The sequence below is a fragment of the Stomoxys calcitrans genome, chromosome 2 (genome assembly GCF_963082655.1).
Source record: "Stomoxys calcitrans chromosome 2, idStoCalc2.1, whole genome shotgun sequence".
In the NCBI taxonomy this organism is placed as follows: Eukaryota; Metazoa; Arthropoda; class Insecta; order Diptera; family Muscidae; genus Stomoxys; species Stomoxys calcitrans.
Window position 1 is genome coordinate 36321133 of NC_081553.1, and position 23990 is coordinate 36345122.

The 23990-nt window shown below is 37.5% G+C and overlaps 2 protein-coding genes across 5 annotated transcripts in view; one reads left to right on the plus strand and one right to left on the minus strand.

Annotated features, from left to right (window-relative positions):
* The window catches only part of LOC106090229 (protein dispatched), a 69195-nt gene that overhangs the window by 5315 nt on the left and 39890 nt on the right, over window positions 1-23990 (minus strand). The window lies entirely within an intron of this gene.
* Window positions 399-23858, plus strand: LOC106090228 (gamma-aminobutyric acid type B receptor subunit 2). Of its 4 annotated transcripts, none has more exons than XM_059364076.1 (15): window positions 399-493; window positions 980-1257; window positions 4084-4565; window positions 4630-4810; window positions 4875-5093; window positions 5164-5304; window positions 7857-8011; window positions 8079-8442; window positions 9593-9703; window positions 9775-10011; window positions 16696-17062; window positions 19926-20031; window positions 21402-21726; window positions 21800-21956; window positions 23113-23858. In XM_059364076.1, the coding sequence occupies exons 2-15, from the start codon at window positions 1015-1017 to the stop codon at window positions 23748-23750; spliced, it is 3726 nt and encodes a 1241-aa protein (XP_059220059.1). In that variant the 5' UTR covers window positions 399-493; window positions 980-1014; the 3' UTR covers window positions 23751-23858. The 4 variants fall into 4 exon arrangements, with proteins under 4 accessions (XP_059220059.1, XP_059220060.1, XP_059220057.1 ...); XM_059364077.1 differs by lacking the exon at window positions 399-493 and adding an exon at window positions 502-595; XM_059364074.1 differs by lacking the exon at window positions 399-493 and adding an exon at window positions 536-624.

The window sequence follows — 23990 nt, forward strand, 5'->3', positions numbered from 1 at the left end:
GGTTTTTTCTAAGAGTTATTTTTTTTCTGTGCATTGACCCATTGAGTAACCTTCACTTTTACTCAACAAGTCATATGCCGTAAAGGAAAAATTTCTCCCACCCCCACCCCCATCCACTCAATATAATGACACCACATGTTAATGTTTACGTTTTATGGCATCAAAATAAAAACAGAATATTTTCGAATATACCCCAAAGAGGAAGAATCAAAACAAAGCAGGAAATGTTTTGTAAACAAACCTTGATTTTGTTTACAAACAAACCTGTTGCTTAATATTTATTTTGGTTTTTTTTTCGTCATGAAAAAAGTAAGAGATGTCAAAATTACGCGCATGCGTTTGAAGTATCCTTGGTAGGGATTGTCACCTAATTGTCATTTCATAGGGATACACATTTTTCAATTTATACGTTTGGAAAAATTTTTTCTCTTACAAAGTTGAAAAGAAAAATTATTATAAATATTAAGAAAATGCATTTATTAATAATTTAAAGGTGACAAAACAATTAAAAACCCACAAACACTTATGTTTATACAAACATATAGACAAGTAACATAGAAATTCGCAAATTATTGTGTGACATATCACAGTTAATGTATGTCGAAAAGGTTTTCACCAGTGCAAGTAAATGAAAAATAATTTGAAACAAAATTCTGGAGAAAAACAGATGCTAATAACTTTGAAAAATATGCCATAAATAATTAAAAGAGCATTTAATGATTATTGCTGAAAATTTTTGTGTGAAAATTTATATTAATCTAAAAGGCAACCCAAGTAAATCCTGTCCTGGAAATCTATTCAATTTCGTATACTTTTAAATATTTTACTTTAATTTGACATTAAAAAGAAAAACTTTGTTCATGTCGTTACACTTTAATCTGTTGAAAAGAAAAAATAATAAAAACTTTGTGCAAATATGGCACTTTACGACTTCTCTATAAGTAAATTTGCGTATTAACTTTTATGTGTAACCTTACAGAGGAACTTCGTGTAGATAAAACTCACATCAACATCATGCGGTCATGGCCATTGCTTACTTGGGTCGTATTACTGACATTAATTACTGTCATATACGGAAGGACTGCTAAGAGATCTGATGTTTACATAGCTGGATTTTTCCCCTATGGCGATGGTGTGGAGAATTCAGATACAGGACGTGGTGTTATGCCAAGTGTAAAGTTGGCTTTATCGCATGTTAATGAACATCCAAGGATATTGACCAATTATCGTCTGCATATGTGGTGGAATGATACAGAAGTAAGTTTAATTTGATGTTGTATGTTTAATAGGGCATGTAGATAAGATAACAAGCAAAAAGGCATTATGTTGGAACTTGGGATAGCCACCGTCTCGGATGTCTTCTTCTTCTATTATTTAAGGAAAGGCAAAAGTCGGGCGGAGCCGACTATATAATACCCTACACCTACTCTACAATTATAAATTCGAGCAATATACCGGGCCCGCTCCGCTGCGCCTTCCTTTTGCTTTATATGAAACAAAAACTTGCATCTCCGATTAATGATCTCGCCCTAACAGGCAATATACTTGAAAAATGAAAAATTCGGCAGAGCCCGGCCAGGATTCGAACCTGGGCACACGGAGCAACAGAGTGAGCTATTGCCGTTGTCTTAGCGTTCGAAGCCGTCAATACAACTCCCAACAGATGATCAAAAAATCATGTGTGGTACGGAAAAAGTATAATTTACCACAGACAAAATGTCTGCCATTACACAAAAATACATGCATTGGGTACAGCTAATAGACAGTGTTGTCGAGCGGGGTTAATGTGGTAATTGTATCATATATACGTTTTCCCTATTAATACGATTCAAATTCAACATACCAACGCACGACCCTTGAAGCCATCACACCTAATATGGTTGAAAAGTCTTCTAGCCAAAGACGAAACGCGTCCCATAGTGGTTGGTGCTGCTATCTTTGGCTTTCTTTTTCCCTTTGCATCTCCGATTATTGAGTTCGTCTCGACAGAGAAACAAACAAAAATTGTTAAATTTAATGATCTCGCCCTAACAGGCAAAAAAACTGAAAAACTTTTCCTTTGAATATTTATTTTCGAAGTAAAGTAAAGAGCTTTAAGTTAATAGTATATCGCTTGTCTGACAGTTTTTACAATATAAGTGCCTTTATCTGAATCCCATAAGATATTGGTCTACGAAATTAAGTTTGGATGTAAGATGTACTCCATTCTTAAAATACTTTATTTCAGACCGATATTCTGAGCTGATCCCCCAGACACTTGGTCCGTTGAGCCCCTTATTACGATGCTCAGTAAAAAATTGCTATTTCTGGGGTATTTTGGGAAAGGGGTAGACCCCCGGAAAATTGGTCCCGAAAGTGGGTATCAATTCCTGCTCTACCCCCAATACCTTTCATTTAAGCCCCACATTGACATGGTCGGTAAGTATGCCCGATTTAGGAGTGCTTTGGGGGAGTAGGGTGGTTCCCCAAACACTAAGCGCTGAAAATATATGAGAAACGTGCTCTATTCTCATATATCTATATATCATTTATTTGAACCCCATATTGCCATTGGTCTCACAATTGGGTATCAAATTCGTTTTCTAATCTCTAGTACCATTCACTTAACCCCTTTTATTACAAAAGACAGCAAATATAGCCGGTTTGTGGTATGGGCCCTAAAAACTATGAATATCGACCTCCACTGTCTTAAAGACCCAACTTGATTTGGTGAGCATATACGTCCGATTTGGGGGTTGTTATGGTGGTAGGACGACGTCCCCTGTATAGGTGGTCCAGAATGTTGATATCAGATTCATGGTCTACTCAAAAATACCTTTCATTTGAGCCCCATTTCTCCATAGTCGGCAAACATGACCGGTTTGGGGTGTGTTTTGGGAGATGGGGCGGCCACACAGTGACTTGGCTTTGAAAATATATATCAGATACGTGTTCTACTCTAAAATGCCTCTTATTTGAGCCTCATATTGCAATGGTCAGCAAATACTTCCTATTTGGATGGTGTTATGGCCTCATAGACACTTTTCCGAATATTGATATCAGATTTGTGCTTTACTTCCAAAGACCTTTCATTTGAGCGCCATATTGCAATGGTCGTAAATTAGTCCTCTTTGAGGGGTGTTCTCGACGATGGGCGGCTCCCCAAATACTTGGTCCCACCTCTGGATATCAGATTCGTATTCTACACTCAAATACCTTTTATTTAAGCCCCATATTGCCATGATCAGTAAATAAGTCATGTTTGGGGGGGGGGGGCGTTTTGGGGAAGAGGTGGACCCTTGGTCCCACATTTGAATATCAGTATTTTACTCGCAAATACCTTTCATTTGATTCCCATATTGCCATGATCAGTAAATAAGTCATGTTTGGGGGCCGTTTTGGGGAAGGGGTGGACCCCCATAAACCTGGTCTCACATATGGATATCAGATTCATATTTTATTCGTCCCCCAAATTTTAGTGGTCACTTAACTCTTGGTCCGACGATTGAATGTCAGATACGTTTTCTTATCTTAAATACCTTTCATTTGAGTCCCATATTGTCGTGATTGCTGCATATATATATTTGGTATATTATAGGTACCTCATCCGAAATTTGGAAACAAAATTTTTGTTTTTAGGTTACTATAAGAGAGCATACAAAATTTCGGTTAAATAGCAAAACCCATCTCCGAGATCTGGCGTTTCTGAAAATTAGGGTAAGGGTCCGCCCCCCCTTCAGATATCCAAAAATTTAGTACCCTATTTTTACCACGGGATCGTTATGCACCATCTGTGAAAATTTCTAGAAAATCGGTTCAGTCGTTTCTGATTCTATAAGGAACACACAAACAACCCTCTCCCCCCTATATTCATATTTAATTTTGTGATACTCGAAAGAGGGGCGGAACCTTCCCCTTACCCCATTTTTCAAAACTCCAGATCTCGGAGATGGTTGAATTGATTTATGCCAAATTTTGTATGGTAAGCCAAAAACACAAAATTGGCATAAAACTTTGGGGGGACGCCCCATGCTAAAACTTAACTCGTTCTTACAAGTTTTTTTCTACAATAACTATTTTAATTCTATCTTTTCATTTCCAAAGTGTAATGCCGCTGTAGGTGTTAAATCCTTTTTCGATATGATGCACTCTGGTCCAAATAAGCTGATGCTGTTCGGTGCCGCATGTACTCATGTTACCGATCCCATAGCCAAGGCCAGTAAACATTGGCACCTGACACAGCTATCCTATGCCGACACCCATCCAATGTTTACCAAGGATGCTTTTCCAAATTTTTTTCGCGTAGTACCCTCGGAGAACGCGTTCAATGCACCACGTTTGGCATTGCTAAAGGAATTCAATTGGACACGCGTTGGAACTTTATATCAAAATGAACCACGCTATTCATTGCCGCATAATCATATGGTAGCCGATTTGGATTCCATGGAACTGGAAGTAGTGGAAACCCAGAGTTTTGTCAATGATGTCAACGAATCGCTGAGAAAATTGCGAGAAAAGGATGTTCGCATTATATTGGGTAACTTTAATGAGCACTTTGCGCGTAAGGTTTTCTGTGAGGCATACAAGTAAGTTGATATGCGAACCCAAAATAAAAAGGCAACTTGAGATTTCAAATTGGTTTGATTTCAGGCTGGATATGTATGGCAGATCCTATCAATGGCTTATTATGGCTACGTATTCTTCAGAATGGTGGAATTCAACGCTGGACACCGAATGTACTGTGGAAGAATTAATACAAGCCTTAGAGGGCACTATGCTGGTGGATCTCTTGCCATTGTCCACCAGTGGAGATATAACGATAGCGGGAATTGTAAGTTGGCAATTTGTCATAGGTGATAGTTGAATTTATTTTTAATTTTACTTTGGATCAACAGACAGCTGATGAATATCTATCCGAGTATGACAGTCTGCGTGGCAATGAATACTCCCGATTCCATGGCTATACCTATGATGGCATATGGGCTGCAGCTTTGGCCATTCAATATGTGGCCCAAAAACGTGAAGATTTCCTAACACATTTTGATTATCGCGGCAAAGAATGGGAAAGTGTGTTTCTGGAAGCCTTAAGAAACACTTCGTTTGAAGGTGTTACGGTAAGAATTCGATTACAACCATATAGTTTTCTTTTATTTAATGACCTTTTATGTCCCATTCTTATTTCAGGGTCCTGTTCGTTTTTATAATAATGAACGTAAGGCAAATATTCTAATAAATCAATTTCAATTGGGGCAAGTGGAGAAAATAGGAGAATTTCATTCACAACTTAGTCATCTGGATTTAACAATGGGAAAACCTGTTAAATGGGTAAGTTTATCATTGTGGCAGGACCGAATCTTATATACCTTCCACCATGGATCGTATTTGACGAGTTCTTTGAATTGCGCTCTCAAGAGGCGCAAGAAGTCAAGATCCAAGATCGGTTTGCATGGCAGCTATACCAGGTTATGTACCGATTTGCGCCATACTTACAGTTGTTGGAAGTCATAACAAAACACCTTATGCAAAATTTCAGCCAAATTAGATGAGAATTGCGCCCTCTAGCGGCTCAAGAATTTAAGATCCAAGATCGATTTGTATGGCAGCTACACCAGATTATGTACCGGTTTGCGCCATACTTAGCACAGTTGTTGAAAGTCATAACAAAATACTTCATACAAAATAACAGCCAAATCGGATAAGAATTACGCCCTCTAGTGGCTCAAGAAGTCGAGACATAAGATCGGTTTATATGGCAGCTATATCAGGTTATGAACCGATTTAAACTACGCTTAGCACAGTTTTTGGAAATATTTCAAAACACTACGTGCAAAATTTTAGTCAAATCGGACGAGAACTGCGCCCTCTAGGGGTTCAAGAAGTCAAGACCCAAGATCGGTTTATACGGCAGCTATATCAAAAGATACACCGATTTGGTGTATAAAATAATAATTGCAGCATCTAGGGGCGCGAAAAGTCAAGCTGAGGAGCCACTTTATAAGGGAGCTACATCCAAATCTGAACCGATATGGCCCATTTGCAATCCCCAACGACCTACATCAATAAGAAGTATCTGTACACCGCCTTGGACGATTGTTGGAAGTCATAAAATAACCCTACGTGTAAAATTTCAGCCCAATCGGATAACAACTGCTAAAAGCCGCAGGGATTAAAGATGTCAATTAGGGAGGTCGGTGTATATGGGAGCTATATCAGGTGATAGACCGATTCAGACCATACACGATTCAGACCTTGGCACGATTGTTGGACGTCGTAACGGAACACTATGTGCAAAATTTCAGCCCAATCGGATAATAATTGCAGCATCTAGGAGTTCAAGAACTCAAGTTGAAGAACCACTTTATATGGGATCTAAATTCAAATCTGAACCGATATGGCCCATTTAAAATCGACTTAGAATTAGAAGACGATCAAGAGGTGTTATAAACAGAATGACTAGATTAGCATACCCAGCATAAGAGCGAAAAATATTCATACTATGAGGTGAGCATCAACGGTTCGAAGATGGGCTATATCGGACTATATCTTGATATAGCCCCCATATGGACCGAACCGCCGATTTAAGGCCCATAAAACCCGCATTTATTATCCGATTTTGCTGAAATTTGGGACAGAGAACTGTGTTAGACCACTCAAAATACTTCTTTAATTTGGCCGCGATCGGTCCAGATTTGGATATAGCTGTCATATATTGGGTTGCCCAAAAAGTAATTGCGGATTTTCTAAAAGAAAGTAAATGCATTTTTAATAAAAATTAGAATGAACTTTAATCAAATATACTTTTTTTACACTTTTTTTCTAAAGCAAGCTAAAAGTAACAGCTGATAACTGACAGAAGAAAGAATGCCATTACAGAGTCACAGATGTGAAAAAAATTGTCAACGCCGCAATTACTTTTTGGGCAACCCAATAGATCGATCCGCCTATTTAGGGTCCAAGGCCCATAAAAGCCACATTAATTATCCGATTTTGCGAAATTTGGGACAGTGAGTTGTGTTAAGACCTTCAATATTTTTTTTCAATTTGGCTCAGATCGGTCCAGATTTAAATATAGCTGCCATATAGACCGATCTCTCGATTTAAGGTCTTAGGCCCATAAAAGACGCATTTATTGCCCGATTTCGCCCAAATTTGGGACAGTGAGTTGTGTTAGGCCCCTCGACATCTTTCTGCAATTAGGCTCAGATCGGTCCAGATTTGAATATAGCTGCCATACAGACCGATCTCCGATTTAAAGTCTTGGCCCCATAAAGGCGCATTTATAATCCTATTTCCCTGAAATTTGACACAGTGACTTATGTTAGGCTTTTCGACATCCGTGTCATATATGGTTCAGATTCGTTTGGGACAGTGAATTGTGTTAATCTCCTCTACATCTTTCTGCAATTAGGCTCAGATCGGTCCAGATTTGAATATAGCTACCATATAGACCGATCTCCGATTTAAGGTTTTGGGCTCAAAAAAGCGCATTTATTGTCCGATATCGACGAAATTGGGACAGTGAGTTGTGTTAGGCTCCTCGACATCATTCTGCAATTAGGCTCAGATCGGTCCAGATTTGAATATAGCAAAAAGGCCAATATTTTGTAAACCAAAATTAAACAATGACTTGTACTTATTAGAACACTTAATTTCCGTGCGGAATTTGTTCCCGATCGGACCATATTTCGATATAGCTGCTAATAGGCCATAAATTATGCATTTTTCACCGGATTATAGTGAAAGATGGTTTACATAAACACCCAAGGTTGTGGGTATCCAAAGTTCGGCCCGGCCGAACCTAACGCCTTTTTACTTGTTTTAAGAAAATATTGTTAATTGTTTAATTACATAATTTTTTTAATCTATATTTTTCCTAGGTTGGCAAAACACCACCCAAAGATCGTACCTTAATCTACATCGAACATAGTCAGGTCAACATTACCATCTATATAATCTCAGCTAGTGCTTCAGTTGTGGGCATGATAATTGCCTGTGTTTTTCTGGCATTCAACATAAAATATCGAAATCAAAGGTAAGTCCTTTTGCAATTTCCAAAAAAGAAAAACAATTTCTAACTTCTTTTTTCCATTTCCCTTTAGATATATTAAAATGTCTAGTCCCCACTTGAATAATTTAATTATTGTGGGTTGTCTTTTGACCTATATGAGTGTGATATTTTTGGGCTTGGATACTACACTAAGCAGTGTGGCCGCATTTCCTTATATTTGTACCGCACGTGCTTGGATCCTTATGGCTGGCTTCAGTTTGGCCTTTGGTGCCATGTTTTCAAAAACATGGCGCGTGCACTCGATTTTCACCGACTTGAAATTGAATAAAAAAGTCATCAAGGACTATCAATTGTTTATGGTGGTTGGAATTTTATTGTTTATCGATATAGCCATAATAACAACATGGCAAATAGCTGATCCATTTTATCGTGATACCAAACAATTGGAACCGAGGGTAAGTGAAAGTGGAAATATTTGAATCTAATAGTCGTTTTGTACGCACAAAGAGTTGGAAATGAATGCGTTTAGAATAAAAAAATAAATTTGATCGATAACTGACTTATCGATTTTGGGTAAATATTAGGGCTGAGAAAATAACGATGGCGCTATCGATATTTAATTTTTTGACTGAATATCGATTGATACTTTTCCGAAGGGTACTATCGCAAAAGTGAATTTTTTTGCAAAAATAAACAAAAATAAGCTAACAATTTCTACAATGGGTTCTCTCATGACTTCCAAAAGACTTAAATAATTTTGATTTTATTTGATCTGTGTATTGATATTGCTTCTACATAAATCGATCTCCTGATTTTTACTTCTCATTTTCGTTTGAAAGGTAGGTGATGGGAAATTAACGATAGTATCGATATTTATTATTAAAACTATCGCATGTTATGATTATCGATAGTTTTCCAGCTCTACTAAATTCACATTTTGACATGACGATTTTTCGTTTTGTCTGTTGCATGCTTAAAAGTTTCAAACTTTATTTTAATGCCACACAAGTAGTTTGGGATCCACTGTTCCATTCTAGGCTGAACGTGTTGGCTAAGTCATCAAAAAAGTCGAGTGGCACGAAGTTCGTCCTATGCCACAGATTAATGCTTCGACTGATATGTTCGTCGATGATCAACCATCGGCTCATATAAGACATATGCAACGAATAGATCTCCTTTGCGCTTTCTTTTTCTCGGAATACCTAATAAATTGATATCATCTTTTTTACGCGGATTCTATTCTAATTCCAAATAGCTGTTGAGCCCCACATAGTCCCGATGAGTTTCACATTGTACTCCCAAATACCCAGTACCCAAATACATGTCCATTTGGTGGACTTTTTGGATATATATACTCTTGATCAAGAGTATATATATTCTTGATCAAGACGATCAAGAATATATATACTTTATGGGGTCTTAGATCAATATTTCGGGGTGTTACAAAGAAAATGACTAAATTAGTATTCCCCCTAATGACTACATTAGTATATTAGTAAAAATAGCTTATACTTCATAAGGAAAAATATTTACAAAATTGCTTTAAGAGTCTATGCTAAGAATGACGCAAATAATATTTTATCCCTTGTTATCTTCCATTTACAGCACCATGAACACATGGACGATGTTTTGGTTATACCGGAAAATGAGTATTGTCAATCGGAGCATATGACCATATTTGTTAGCATTATTTATGCATATAAAGGCTTGCTTTTGGTAAGTAGTTACCTTATAATTAAGAGATCATTTATTTGGCCTATTTCTTGATAATTTTGTTTTATTTTAAGGTCTTTGGTGCCTTTTTGGCCTGGGAAACGCGTCATGTTTCCATACCAGCTTTAAACGATTCCAAACATATTGGATTTTCCGTTTACAATGTCTTCATAACATGCATTGCCGGTGCTGCCATATCGTTGGTGTTGTCGGATCGCAAAGATTTAGTTTTTGTCTTACTCTCATTTTTTATAATTTTTTGTACGACAGCCACTTTGTGTTTGGTGTTCGTACCGAAAGTAAGACTGGTAGTAAGGAAGTTTTGTAGTTTTTTGTCCATGTATTTATGCATAATTTGATTTTCATATGATTTGATTTTGGCAATTATTTCCATTTTGCAATTTTTCTTTTGATATTGTGGAATGAAGAGTCAAACGTATGTCACATGTACACGATTAAACAATTATTAAAAAAAAATTTAATAATTAAAATTAAACAAGAAAAAGTTCCAAAACCAACAACATGAACAAAATTCACAAACATGAAAACATATTGACATTATGTACAAAGGTATGACGACAACCATGAGATAACAATTACATGAAACATAATCATAAAGGGATACAATATATTTTTAAAAATAGAACACTGTGCAACACAAAATTTCTCATTGTCAAAATACTAAGGTTGTTAGATGGAAACGGTGACATTTAATTTTTCGTTGTTTGTGTGTGTTGTTTCTTAAGTATAATACTCACACGTTGAAAGATAGTGCACTCGCGAGAAAAAATTGTACTCAGCTGTTTACGGTACACTACCTTGTAACTATGCCATAGTATTACTGTACTAGAAAGCTATCGTATCGAATTTTCCAAATGGCTCCCGATTCCAAATGGCATCTACCCGGCTTTGGTAAAAAATATGAATCTATTAAAATTTTTGGAAACAAGCGTAAATTTATAAATAAACCAGTGATGAAAGGCAAAAAATGTAATACCCTACACCTACCCTACAATTTTAAATTTTTGTTACTACGGCCATATAATTGCAAATCCGGCGAGAAATATGTATGGGTGCTACATCCAAATTTGAACCGATTTTAATGAAATATCGCAGATATGTTAAGATCAGTAACAAAACAATCCGTGCCAAATTTTGTACAGATCGGTTACAAATTGTGCTTATTACAGCCTTATAAGTGTAAATCGGGCGATACATATATATGGGAGCTATATCCAAATCTGAACCTATTTTAGTGAAATTTTGCAGATATGTTAAGATCAGTAACAAAACAATCCATGCCAAATTTTGTGCAGATCGGTTGAAAATTTTAGCTACTACGGCCATTTAAGTACAAATAGGGCGATACATATATATGGAAGCTATATCTTAATCTGAACCGATTTTGATAAAATCTCGCAGATATGTTAAGATCAGTAGCAAAACAATTCGTGCCAAATTTTGTGCATATCGGTTGAAACTTGTATTTTCTACGGCCATTTAAGTGCAAATCGGGCGGTACATATATATGGGAGCTATATCTAAATCTGAACCGATTTTTACCAAAATCAATAGCGTTCGTCCTTAGACCAGAAAAGAGATACGTGCAAAATTTCGCGATGATTGAACAACACAATACGACCTGCACTTTGATTACAAGAATACAAGGCCTCACAGACGGACATGGCTAAATCGAATCAGAAAGTGATTCTGAGTCGATCGGTATGCTTAACAATGGGTCTAGCTCTTCTTAGCGTTGCAAACAAATGCACAAACTTATAATACACTATACCACAGTGGTGGTGTAGGGTATAAAAGGCATGTTTACATTGCTTTTGTTGTGCTTGTCGTTCTCTGATTCTGAATAGGACAATAACTTTGTGCGTATTCGCAGAGAAATTATGGATAAAAGTGATCCAATCATCTCACTATGTCACTACCGAATAAATAATCAAAATAAAACATTTACATTATTAATTTTTGTTGTTGTTGTAGCCACATATCTATATGTGGAGGTGACGATCCTCATCTAGCTCCTACAGGTGAGCAAGCTTGTTCCGATCCAAAGGACCGATCGCCGCGTGGACTTTATAGTCATTGGTTATTTAGAGGCGCCTTGTCATATCGAGCACCATAGGCACTCAGTATTTATGCAAGAGCCGGCCGTTACAGCTACACCCTATGGGGCATTCCACTATCCGCAACCTGAGCAGCTAAGCTTCTTGTGATAACAATGAACACCACACCGATCGGCGCCACCCGTCCTCTCACCGAGACTCTCCGCTCCATACCGCTGATTGTACGCGACTGCAATTGCATCTTCTCCGTATGGAGCATTCCACTATCCGCAACCTGTGGACGCGGCCGGAAGCTCGCAGCTAAGCTTCTAGTGATAACAATGAACACCACACCGATCGGAGATCTAGCCTGTGTGGTGCTCATAGCTATCCCATGCCGGGTTTATATTATTAATTACAAATGCATGTAATTTAGATTTACCGGGTAGATGACAAACAACCACACTTTTGGTGTGGAAAAATTTTTTATTGATTCAAAGTACTAATATGTGGAAATAATTTTGAATCCATTCACTTTTGCGCGATATGACCACAATTTCCATTATTCATTTGTTCTGAGTCGTTAAAGAAACGAATTGCAAGCAGCACAAATATAAACTGCCGGTATGTTGGGCTATTACCGTACAATGTATTTCTTCAGCGCATCCATACGGGTATATTTTGTAGTCCTTACCTTGCTCTCAAAAGTTACCTTAACAAAAAAGTCTGTTGAATTTTCATGTGGCGAATTAGACAGCCACTCTGTGGACCAAATGAACATGATTTTTTTTTGGCATTCCTAGTTTAGATGTGCTAAAGCACGGTGCCGAGTCTTGTTGTGATGGTGCCGAGTCTTGTTGTAACGGTAATGAGTCTTGTTGGTACGTCCATGGTCTGCGACCGAAATATATGCTTGCCCACAGCTCAAAAACAGTGGCCAACATTTTTTAACGATAATAAATTACTTTTACTTTGATTGATGTGACTTGATTTGAGCTAAATTTAAAAGGGCTCTTGTCTACCACGGTACCACCAAAGCTACAATTGCCGTTTCTTACATTTCTTGAAGGTTTGGCATCATTTGTTCTTCAGATGTTTCTTTTTTTTTGGCTACAATTTGGAATTTTTTCGCCAAATTCGGATGGTCATGAGTTGAGTCATTTCAACCTTTTGTAGTCCATTTATTTTGCATAAATTATTCCTAAATTTATTTCATATTATAATTACACTCAAAAATTTACATTTTTTCTTTTATTCTAACTATTTATATCAAGTAACAATTTCATTCGATTGCTCCAGAGCTAACGAGTGGATTTCGAAAAGCTGATACTCGATTATGCTCTCATTAACGAATGCCATAATGCCGAATGTGCCTATTCGTTAACGAATGCGGTAATGCCAAAACAAAAATTTCCGAACAATTTTACTCGTTCACGTATGCGGTAATTCGGCCACTGATCGAGCATAAATCCCATTCGTTTTAGTTCCAGTGGTGCGTTAACAAAACAAAATGTACCATAGTGCGAATGATTTATATTTTTGGTACAATTTACAGTACATAGCTCATACGCAACCATGTACATTAAATTAGTCAGTCTCATTTGTATTAACCAAACAATCAAACAAAAAATCTACGAAATTAGACCAAATGAATAAATTTCAAGAAAACGTCATCTCTAAAGAATATGTCATCAAAATTATAAGCAAATTAAAATTTTTATCAACATTCTGTCTTTTCAAAATTTTAACCTACATATAAAAAATATTACGAAAAATTATTTTATAGACATTGTTAAAAAAAAAAAATCATTTTCTACATAAAGTTTTGTAAAAATTATAGTTTTATATAGAAAATACTATAAATTTGTAAACTCGTGGACGTCGTCATACCCAAACCTGCATGAATAGTTGCATAAAATGTTTTTAAAAGAATATAAATTTGTGATTAAAACACAAAATTTTGTTAAAATCACATTTAAATATTAATTAAAATTTTATATAATATAGCAATCAAAATTTGGTGATATCGAAAGCCAATAGATAATGTTTGTGCAATACATGAAAACTTTTCTAAATTCAAAATCATATTCACAAGTTCGGCTGGGCCGAATATTATATACCCTTCACCATGGATTAAAATTGTCAAGTTCTTTGGAAGGTTTCTGTTTATGGGCAGAAACAAAACAAGTAAAAAGGCATTAAGTTCGACCGGGCCGAACTTTGGATACCCACCACCTTGGGTATATATGTAAACCCCCTTTCGCCGCAATCCGGTCAAAATTGGATAACATATGCACCCAAATACGGCACGGACATTGAGTGGTCGAATAAATATAAGTCACTGTTCAATGTTGTGGCCTTTTTGGCAGCTATATCCAAATATAAACCGATATGAACCATATGGGACACGAATTCGAAAAGCCTAACATAAGTCACTGCGTCAAATTCCAATGAAATCGAATAATAAATGCGCTTTTTATAGGGCCAAGATTTTAAATCGAGAGATTGTTCCATATGGCCAAATTAAACAAGGATATAATAATCATCCTATTTTATTGTAAGCCCACTACCATATCCGTAGTTATATATTAATAGGGATCATATTTTATTCAGGTCCCGAGAACTGATATACAAGTAACATTTTCAGACAATAAATCTGCTTTTTATGGGATTAAGACCCTAAATTGGAAGATCGGTACATATTTTTATAGGCTTCAGACCCTTTATCGCGAGATCGGTCTATGTGGCATCTATATCTAAATATAGTCCAATCTGAAGCATATTTGGTTCCAATGTTGAGAGGTCTAAAACTACTCACTGTTTCAAATTTCAGAGAAATCGGTTAAAAAATAAAGCTTTTATGGGCTACAGACCCTTTATCGGGAGATCGGTCTATATGACATCAATATCTAAATATCGTCCGATTTGATCCATATTCTGGTCGGATGTTGGGAAGCCTAAAACTAATCACTGTTTCAAATTTCAGCAAAATCGGATGAAAAATAAAGCTTTTATGGGCTTCAGACCTTTTATCGGAAGATCGGTCTATAAGGCAGCTATATCCAAATGTAGTCCTATCTAAACCATATTTAGGTCAGATTTTGGGAGGCTTAAAATAGCTCACTGTTTAACTCACTGTTTCAGTGAAATCGGATAATGCAGCTTTTATGGTATTCAGACCTTTTATCGGCAGATCGGTCTATATGGCAGCTAATTCTTAATATAGTCCGATCTGATCCATATTTGGGTCAGATGTCGGGAGTCCTAAAACTACTTACTCTTTCAAATTTCAGCGAAATCGGATAAAAAAATAAAGCATTTATGGGCATTAGACCCTATATCCAATTATGGTCCGATTTGGGCCGTTCAAGAACTTAACCAGCGTGCATCAATAAGACATATCTGTGCCAAATTTCAGCTCAATTTCTCAATTTTTAAAGGCTGTAGAGTGAATACAACAGACGGACGGACAGACGGTCAGACACACGAACATCGTTAAATCGTCTAAGAATTTTACGACTATCCGAAATAAATATACTTTGTTGGGTCGGAAATTGATATTTCGATGTGTTGAAAACGGAATGAATAAATGAATATACCCCCTATCCTATGGTGGTGGGTATAAAAAGGATAATAGGAAGGTCACAACAAGAAATACGCGTGGATTTTTTTGTTTGGAAAAGAATTGCGCCTTCTAGAGACTCAAGAAGTAAAATCGAGAGATTTGTTTATATGAGCTATATCAGATTTTGCAACGATTTGAACCATACTTGGTAGATCTATTGGAGTTCATAGGAAAAGTCATCGTGCAAATTTTTAACCATGCCGACCAAGAGTTGCGGCCTCTAGAGGCTCAAGAGGTTTATTTGGGAGTTCGGTTTATATGGCAGTTATATCAGGTTTTGAAACGATGTGGACCATACTTAACCATACTTAATTATGGAAGTAGTAGCAAAAGCCATATTTAAAAATTTCAGATAAATCGGATAAGAATTTCGCTATTTAATGGGTCACGAAGTACGATGTGGAAATCTGTTTATATGGGAGTTATATGTAAACATTGACCGATTCGGTTCATTTACAATCCCAACCGACCTACATTACTCCTTCGAAAGTTAGCATGCTTTCGACAGACTGATGGACATGGTTAAATCAACTTAAAATGTCATGACTATTAAGAATATACATATATGCTTTGGTCTTACACGATTATTTCGAGGTATTACAAACGGAATGACGATGTCCGTAGATCTGTCCGTCTGCCCGTCCGTCTGCTGAAATTATTACCAAGCAGAATCGGATCACATATATATTGTAGTTAGAGCTTCCATAACGATCTACCGTTTTCTTAAAACTCTTTTCCAGAATATTTAGAAATGTATCCCTTTTTATGAATTTTAGTTTTTTGACCTTCAAATTGGTTTTGAATTCGCTGCTGAAAGTGGTAGTTAAAGAAAGTTTTTAAATTGTGAATTTTTTCATGAAAAGCCTCAGATCTCCTTAAAAAAACATAAATTAAAAATTATTAGTTTCACTTAACAAACTCACTTCAAGTATTTTCCTTCTTAGTTAATTTTTGAATACTAATACTGCTGGAAACAAAAATCGCTTGATGTTATCTTTAATACTAACCATAAAATTAGCTAATCAGATCTAGTCTGTTTTACTTTCTTTTCTCTGTTTTTTTGATTTTTTAATTTTCCAAAGCAGCTACTTAAATATACCTTAGATTTTAATACCCATAATAATAGACTAGATCAATATAAATATATATATATATGTATACATATCAACTAGAACTATTCATGCAACCCCTAGACTCTTGCAAAAATAACAAAAAAAAACACTAAACTCTCCTAAAACAGTCTGGGCAATATATTAACAGAAATATTTTCTCTTGTTTTTGGTAAATTTTCTCAAATTGTTAACTTTTGGTAGCTGGTGGAACTGAAACGTAATCCCCAAGGCGTAGTTGATAAACGTGTGCGTGCTACTTTAAGACCCATGTCTAAGAATCGCCGAGATTCCTCGGTATGCGAATTGGAGCAACGTTTGCGTGAGGTGAAAAATACCAATTGTCGTTTCCGCAAAGCTTTGACAGAGAAAGAAAATGAATTGCAAGCTTTGATTAAAAAGCTTGGACCAGAGGCAAGAAAATGGATTGATGGTGTGACATGTGGCTCTGGCGGAGGTAGCATAGGAGGTGATACGGAACCCATTTTAAGTGGAAATCCCAATAGTGGAGTGAATGATACAGCACGACTTTCAGCGCCACCTGTAAGAAGGGATATGCCAAGCACTACAGGTGAGCTTAAGTGTAAATTTTAACTTAAATATTGAATTAAGTAACGAGTAATTCAAGTTCATATATACTTCACCATACGGTGCTCTACTAACTTATCATTTTGTTTGTAACAACATAGACAAAGAAAAGGTATAGACCTAGGTAGATTTAGGAAGGTAACAACAAGGAAACCCACGATAAAACTTTGTGAGAATGGGACTAGAATTCTTCTGTCAAACTTATGTACACTGTCAAATTGACATTTTGGATCAAACTCTGAAATTGGAAAATTTTATCAGCTGGGCTTCTGATGTTACCTTCTTTTTACCCAGGTATAATTATTAAAATAATTCAAAAGTTCTCCGTTTCATGTCGCCCGGATTACATCCACGCTGAATCCGGTATGAATCGGACCATGTCTCGATATATCTACCATTTGAATGACGAGTTTTTTATCTGATTTCGCCAAAAATAAATGTATCTAAATATATCCGTAAATGTTGTCACCCGAGTTAAAATATATCCATTATGGTGGGTTCATACCAAGATATATTCATTTACAGTTGCCCAACAACAAAATATTGACGGCACTATCCGTCAAAATCAGTGATTAGTGCAACTCTGATTTTGAGTATGTTACAAGTTAGCGCCATCTTTCGTTGGCTTTGTGTATGGTTAACTATAATACACACACACAACCAAAACTCGTTGACAGATAGTGCATTTCGCGAGAAAAAATTGTACTCAGCTGTTTTCGGTATACTACCTGGTAATTATGTCATTGTTCATACCCAACGAGAGGTAATTAAAGTAAAGTAAGTAAGTAAAAAGATATGAAGCTTTTTACTTACTTACTTTACTTTAATTGCTTATGACAGAACATTTGTTCCACTAGCCGAACGTAGAATGGCGTTCCCAGCACCTCGATCTTCTGCGCTCATTTTATAGTCTCTGACAGCAAGATTCGAGGTGTCTCCCATTACTTGATCTTTCCATTGGGCTTTTGGTCTTCCCGATTTGCGTGTACCACCGTGTTTGCCTTCAAAAGACTTTTTTGCTGGAGCTTCTTCATCCATTCTTACAACATGACCTAGCCAACGCATTTTGATGCGTGTAACTATGCTATCGTCGTCATACAGCTCGTGGTTCATACTACGCCGATATTCTCCATTAACGCAAACTGGTCCATATATTTTACGAAGAATCATTCTCTCTAATACTACAAGCACTGCCTCATCTGCTTTCACAAGTACCCATGCTTCAGAACCATATAACAGCACGGGTAGTATCAATGTCCTGTATAGTGTAATCTTCGTCTGTCGAGAGGTGGCCTTGTTTCTAAACTGCTTACTTAGTCCAAAGTAGCATCTGTTTTCCAGTATTATTCTTCGCTTTATCTCAAAACTGGTGTCATTCGTTTCGGTTGCGGCGGTGCCGAGGTAGATAAAGTTACTGACTATCTCAAAGTTGTGGTTCACAACTTTCTCCATTTTCTTTATCTGCTCGGTGGTACAAGGTGTTTTTGGAGTTGAAACCATCCATTTCGTCTTATCTTCATTTACTACCAGACCCATTTTCACTGACTCTCTTTCGATTCTCTCAAAGGCAGCAGTTACTACTTCCAGTGACCGACCTATGATGTCGATGTCGTCGGCATAGGCGAGTAGCATGTGTTCTCTTGTGATTAGTGTGCCATTTCTATTTACATCTGCATCTGATATAATCTTCTCCAGCAGGATATTAAAGAGATCACACGATAGGCTGTCTCCTTGTCTGAAACCTCGTTTGATATAATATGGTTCGGAGCGATTCTTTCCTATTCTAACTGAGGAACGCGTTTTAGCAAGTGTCATCCTGCAGAGCCTTATTAATTTTGCAGGGATATCAAACTCAGACCTGGCTTGAAATACCTTTGAACGTCAATGCGTATCGAAAGCGGCTTTGTAGTCAACAAATAGTAGTTGTTGATTTGACCTTCTCGGATCTTTTCCGGGATTTGGCGCAGTGTGAATATCTGATCCAGGGTGGATTTACCATGTCTAAAGCCGCATTGATAGGGTCCAATTATCTCATTGACTTAAGATTTTAATCTTTCACACAGTACGCTCGAGAGTATCTTGCATGCGATGGAGAGGAGACTTATTCCTCTGTAGTTGGCACATTCCGTCTTGTGTCTTTTCTTGTGTACGGGACATGGTATACTGTGTTTCCAATCATCGGGTATGCGTTCTTTTAACCAAATTGCACAGATAAGCTGATGCATACGCCTTATCAGCGTGTCGCCTCCGGTCTTAAATAGTTCAGCGGGTAACCCGTCGGCTCCTGCTGCCTTGTTGTTCTTTAGTCGGGTCACTGCTACCTGGACCTCATTCCGACTAGGAGATAAACATTCTATACCATCATCAATGATTAGTTCTGCGGTATCCTCTTCGTCGCCAACGTCAGACACTAGCAGTTGTGTAAAATGTTCTTCCATATCCTCAGCATGTTATCTGTGACTGCACCAAAGCCATCGGTTTGATGTTTAATTCTTTGGTAAAATTCAATGAGTGTAGTCCGATGTAAGTAAGTAACCGAGTCTGAACGGCGTGTCGCTGTGCGACACTTCTTTGGGGAAAAGTTGTTACATGGCAAAGTACCTCATAAATTTTGCCAGCATTAGGAGGGGAAAACCACAGCTGAAATTTCTTTCTGATGGTCCTGCCAGAATTCGAACCCAGGCGTTCAGCGTCATAGGCAGACATGCTAACCTCTGCACAACGGCGACCTCTCCCCCTTTTCTCTCTTTCTGTCTCCCTAATGTTAATTTTAAAAATTTTTAAAGTGATCCTTTACCCATTTTTGACCAATGTGTTTTATAATGTCAAATAACATTTTTTTTCAGAAATTACCGAATTAACATCGGTGGATAGTGTTACCTCGACTCATGTCGAGTTGGATAATTCATTGATGTCAGTGCAGTCGACCACCGTGGCACCATCATTACCACCGTAAGTATGAACAAAGAAATTGTGCTAAAAAGAGAATAAAAAACTAGTAAAAGAGTGTTAAGTTGGCTGGCCAGAATGTTATATACCCCCACCTGGGATTGCATTTCTCAAGTTCTTTGCACGGTTACGCTTTATAGGCAAAAACAAAAAAAAGATAATAAGGGGTCATAACATAAAATTCCCATGGATTTTTGATATGCTTGGATAATAATTGCTTTAGCGACTCTAGAAGTATATTCGGGAGATCGATTTATATGAGAGCTGTATCAAGTTAAAGACCTATTCGAGCAATACGAGGGTTGCCTTTTTTATTTCGGCATTAGAGAACAAATACAAATATTAATCATAGAATATCCCTTTATTGTTTTTTTAAATATTCCACATTAAGATCTATACAATTGCCGAATCACTTTTGCCACTCTGATAGAGGTATCTCCAAAACATGCATTCTGAACGCATCAACCGTTTCTTCAGTGAACTATGACCCCGCTTAAATTCCCCATACCATCGATAAACGCTGGTCTTTCATGGAGCTTCATCGCCAAAAATTAAATTAAGTGCATCGATGCATTGTTGTTTAGTTAATCCACGTCGAAAGTTGTTAAAAATAATCGCACGAAAATGTTCACGATTTAATTCCATTTTATGGGCGAGATGAATCTGTCAAGTTACTGTAAACAACACAAATAGCGCTCGTATGTCAAAACGTTCTGAGTGCGTATTACCTCGAAAATGTCAAGCTTTACGATAGAGTTGTCAGTTGGCAGATTGCAACACAAGGATTGTCCAGTCCCGAAATATAAAAAGCAACCCTCGTACTTAGGATATATGAAATATGGAGGTCACATAAGAAATCACGGTGCAAAATTTCAGGTGAATCGGATATGAATTACGCCCTCTAGAGGCTCAAGAACTATATTCGTGAATTCGGTTTCTAAAGAAGCTGCATCTACACGTGGACTAGTATGGCCCATTTGCAATCCCAATCGACCTATATTAATAAGAAGAATTTAAACTAAATTTCAGGGACCTAGCCTAGACAGACGGACAGACAGAATGACTTAGTATGCCCCATCCTATGGTGATGGTATAAAAAGTATAAAGGCGCTTATAACGCCTTTCAGGAAGGACCTTGGAATCGGCTTGGGCAAAAGGCATCGCATCTACAAACTCGCTTGTGTTGAGGGTGCTAAAGACATCAACAATTTTACATAATTTCGATTCGTTATAGATAGACATAGGGAGGAAGATCTAGCAGCTGTGAGCCTTTTCGTGGGTCACTCTATAAAAGCCTAGCAAGGTCTCCGTTTAATAAAGTTACCAGAAGTACGTCTTTTTGATTTTTACTCTAATAATTTCTTTGCCAACAGCAAAAAGAATATCAAACGCCAGGATAGTCAACAGCAGCAGCAACAACTACCACCACATCATACCACTAAAACGCACCATGTCATGCAACAGCCCATACAGCAGCAATTGCAACAACAACTGCAGCAGCAGGCCCAATTTCAACAGCAGCAACAGGCGAAACAGCTATGCAATGATTCCAGGCGTCACGTGGACAAACGTAACTCCGTTTCGGCTCAAACTGATGTAAGCATTGGCTCTATGTCCAGCCTAAAGCGACAGGAATGCAATAACATACATCGAGAGGATTCAACATTGAGAGAAAGGCGTCAGTCAACATCCTCCAGGGTAGGAACCAAAAACACTTAAATGATTTTTTTTTCCTTTAATTGGAAATGATTTTCATGTTGTCTTTTTACAGCATTACGACAGTGGCACTCAAACACCCACATCCAGATCAAAGTATACGAACAACAATCATCGCAACTCTTCAACGAATGTCTCGGCATCCCAAACAGATTTAAATAATGTGTGTCCACATGGCGGCAGTCATGGCAAGACAAATAATATTGTCAAAAGTAAGTTGGTTCTTAAGGTTAAGGGTTGGTACTCTATTCGGCTTTTCACGTGATCAACTGTCAAACTACTTATAAAAAAAATATAAAAAAAAAATGTAAAAAAATAAATAAATGCCTTGTTACGCTAATGGCTGGGCGCCCCGGTAGCCGAGCTGGTAGCGTGCTTGGATTACCAGTGCAGGGGTCGTGGGTTCGATTCCCGCCAGAAGCCTTGGTCTGTCGCTACTGTGGTATCACAAAGTCATAACAAAACATTTTATGCAAAATTTCAGCCAAATCGGATAAGAATTGCGCCCTCCAGCGGCTCAAGAAGTCAAGATCCAAGATCGGTTTATATGGCAGCTATATTATTTTATGGACCGATTTGAGCCATATTTAGCACAGTTGTTGGAAGTCATGACAAAACACGTCATGCCAAAATTTCAGCCAAATTGGATAAGAATTGCGCCCTCTAGTGGCTCAAGAAGTCAAGATTCAAGATCGGTTTATATGGCAGCTATATTAGGTTATAGACCGATTTCAACCATACTTAGCACAGTTTATATGGCAGCGGTTTATATGGCAGCTATATCAAAACATGGACCGATATGGCCCATTTGCAATTCCAACCAACCTACACTAATAACAAGTATTTGTGCAAAATTTCAAGCGCCTAGCTCTACTACTTCGAAAGTTAGCGAGCTTTCGAGAGACAGAGAGACGGACGGACGGACGGACATGGCTAGATCGACTTAAAATGTCATGACGATCAAGAATATATTGGGTTGCCCAAAAAGTAATTGCGGATTTTTCATATAGTCGGCGTTGACAAATTTTTTCACAGCTTGTGACTCTGTAATTGCATTCTTTCTTCTGTCAGTTATCAGCTGTTACTTTTAGCTTGCTTTAGAAAAAAAGTGTAAAAAAAGTATATTTGATTAAAGTTCATTCTAAGTTTTATTAAAAACGCATTTACTTTCTTTTAAAAAATCCGTAATTACTTTTTGGGCAACCCAATATATACTTTATGGGGTTTTAAACAAATATTTCGAGGAGTTACAAACAGAATGACGAAATTAGTACACCCCTCCATCCTATGGTGGAGGGTATAAAAATTGCATTATGGTTAAAAAAAAATAAACCGTTAAATTATTTGCTACCCTTTCACTCATTTCAGCACCAGTGGCATCAGAAACTAGACGCGTTAGCATGGGTGCAGCGTTAAAGTCAAATTTTGTTGTGTCACAAAGTGATCTCTGGGACACTCACACCCTGTCGCACGCCAAACAGCACTCAAGGCAATCGCCTCGCAATTATGCCAGTCCACAACGTTGCTCGGAGCACAGTCATATGGTACCAACAACCTACGAGCAAATCACTTCGCCCATACAACGATCCGTTTCGGAGAAGAATCGTAACAAGCATCGCCATAAACCCCAAAAGGGAACCGTTTGTCAAAGTGAGACCGACAGTGAGCGGGAGCGAGAGCCTACACCGCCCAGCACGCAATGCATGCAACAACGAAAGGCCAACCGAACCAACATTCAACATGCTGCCCACCACCATTCCTCGCCCATGATTGCACCCGACAAACAACGTTCCAGTAATAACACCAAACATCGTGGCATAAAAACCGATTCGTCTTCAATGTACGGCGCCAGCTCCGAAACAGAACTGCTCGACGGTGAAACTGCAATTTTGCCCATTTTCCGTAAGCTACTCACCGAGAAAAGTCCAAATTATCGCGGACGCAATGTGGTTGGCCAAAGTTGTCCCAATATATCGATTAAATGCGATATAGTCGAATATTTGTAGTTTATCTGTTCTGTATTCTGGCTAACATAGAGCATAGAGGATCTAAGTGTGGACGTTTTATTTTTTCAAAAACGAAAGAATAATTGAATAGAATCTAATTCAAGCTTTTGAGCAGTCTTTCAATATTCTTAAACCTCCTCTCACACATACACCCACACACAATACTACTAACGAATACATTTTAAAATTTGCGGCATCATATGGAAAATCATGGCGCACATACTAACGTAGACAACAGAC

What these genes read in the sequence shown, in the direction of transcription:
- LOC106090228 (XM_059364074.1), top strand. Translation starts at nt 594, where the DNA reads ATGTATGTCGAAAAGGTTTTCACCAGTGCAA. An exon ending in ATATAACGATAGCGGGAATT is followed by an intron (nt 4,811 to 4,874) that starts GTAAGTTGGCAA and finishes TTGGATCAACAG; the next exon opens with ACAGCTGATGAATATCTATC. An exon ending in TACCGAAAGTAAGACTGGTA is followed by an intron (nt 10,012 to 16,695) that starts GTAAGGAAGTTT and finishes AACTTTTGGTAG; the next exon opens with CTGGTGGAACTGAAACGTAA.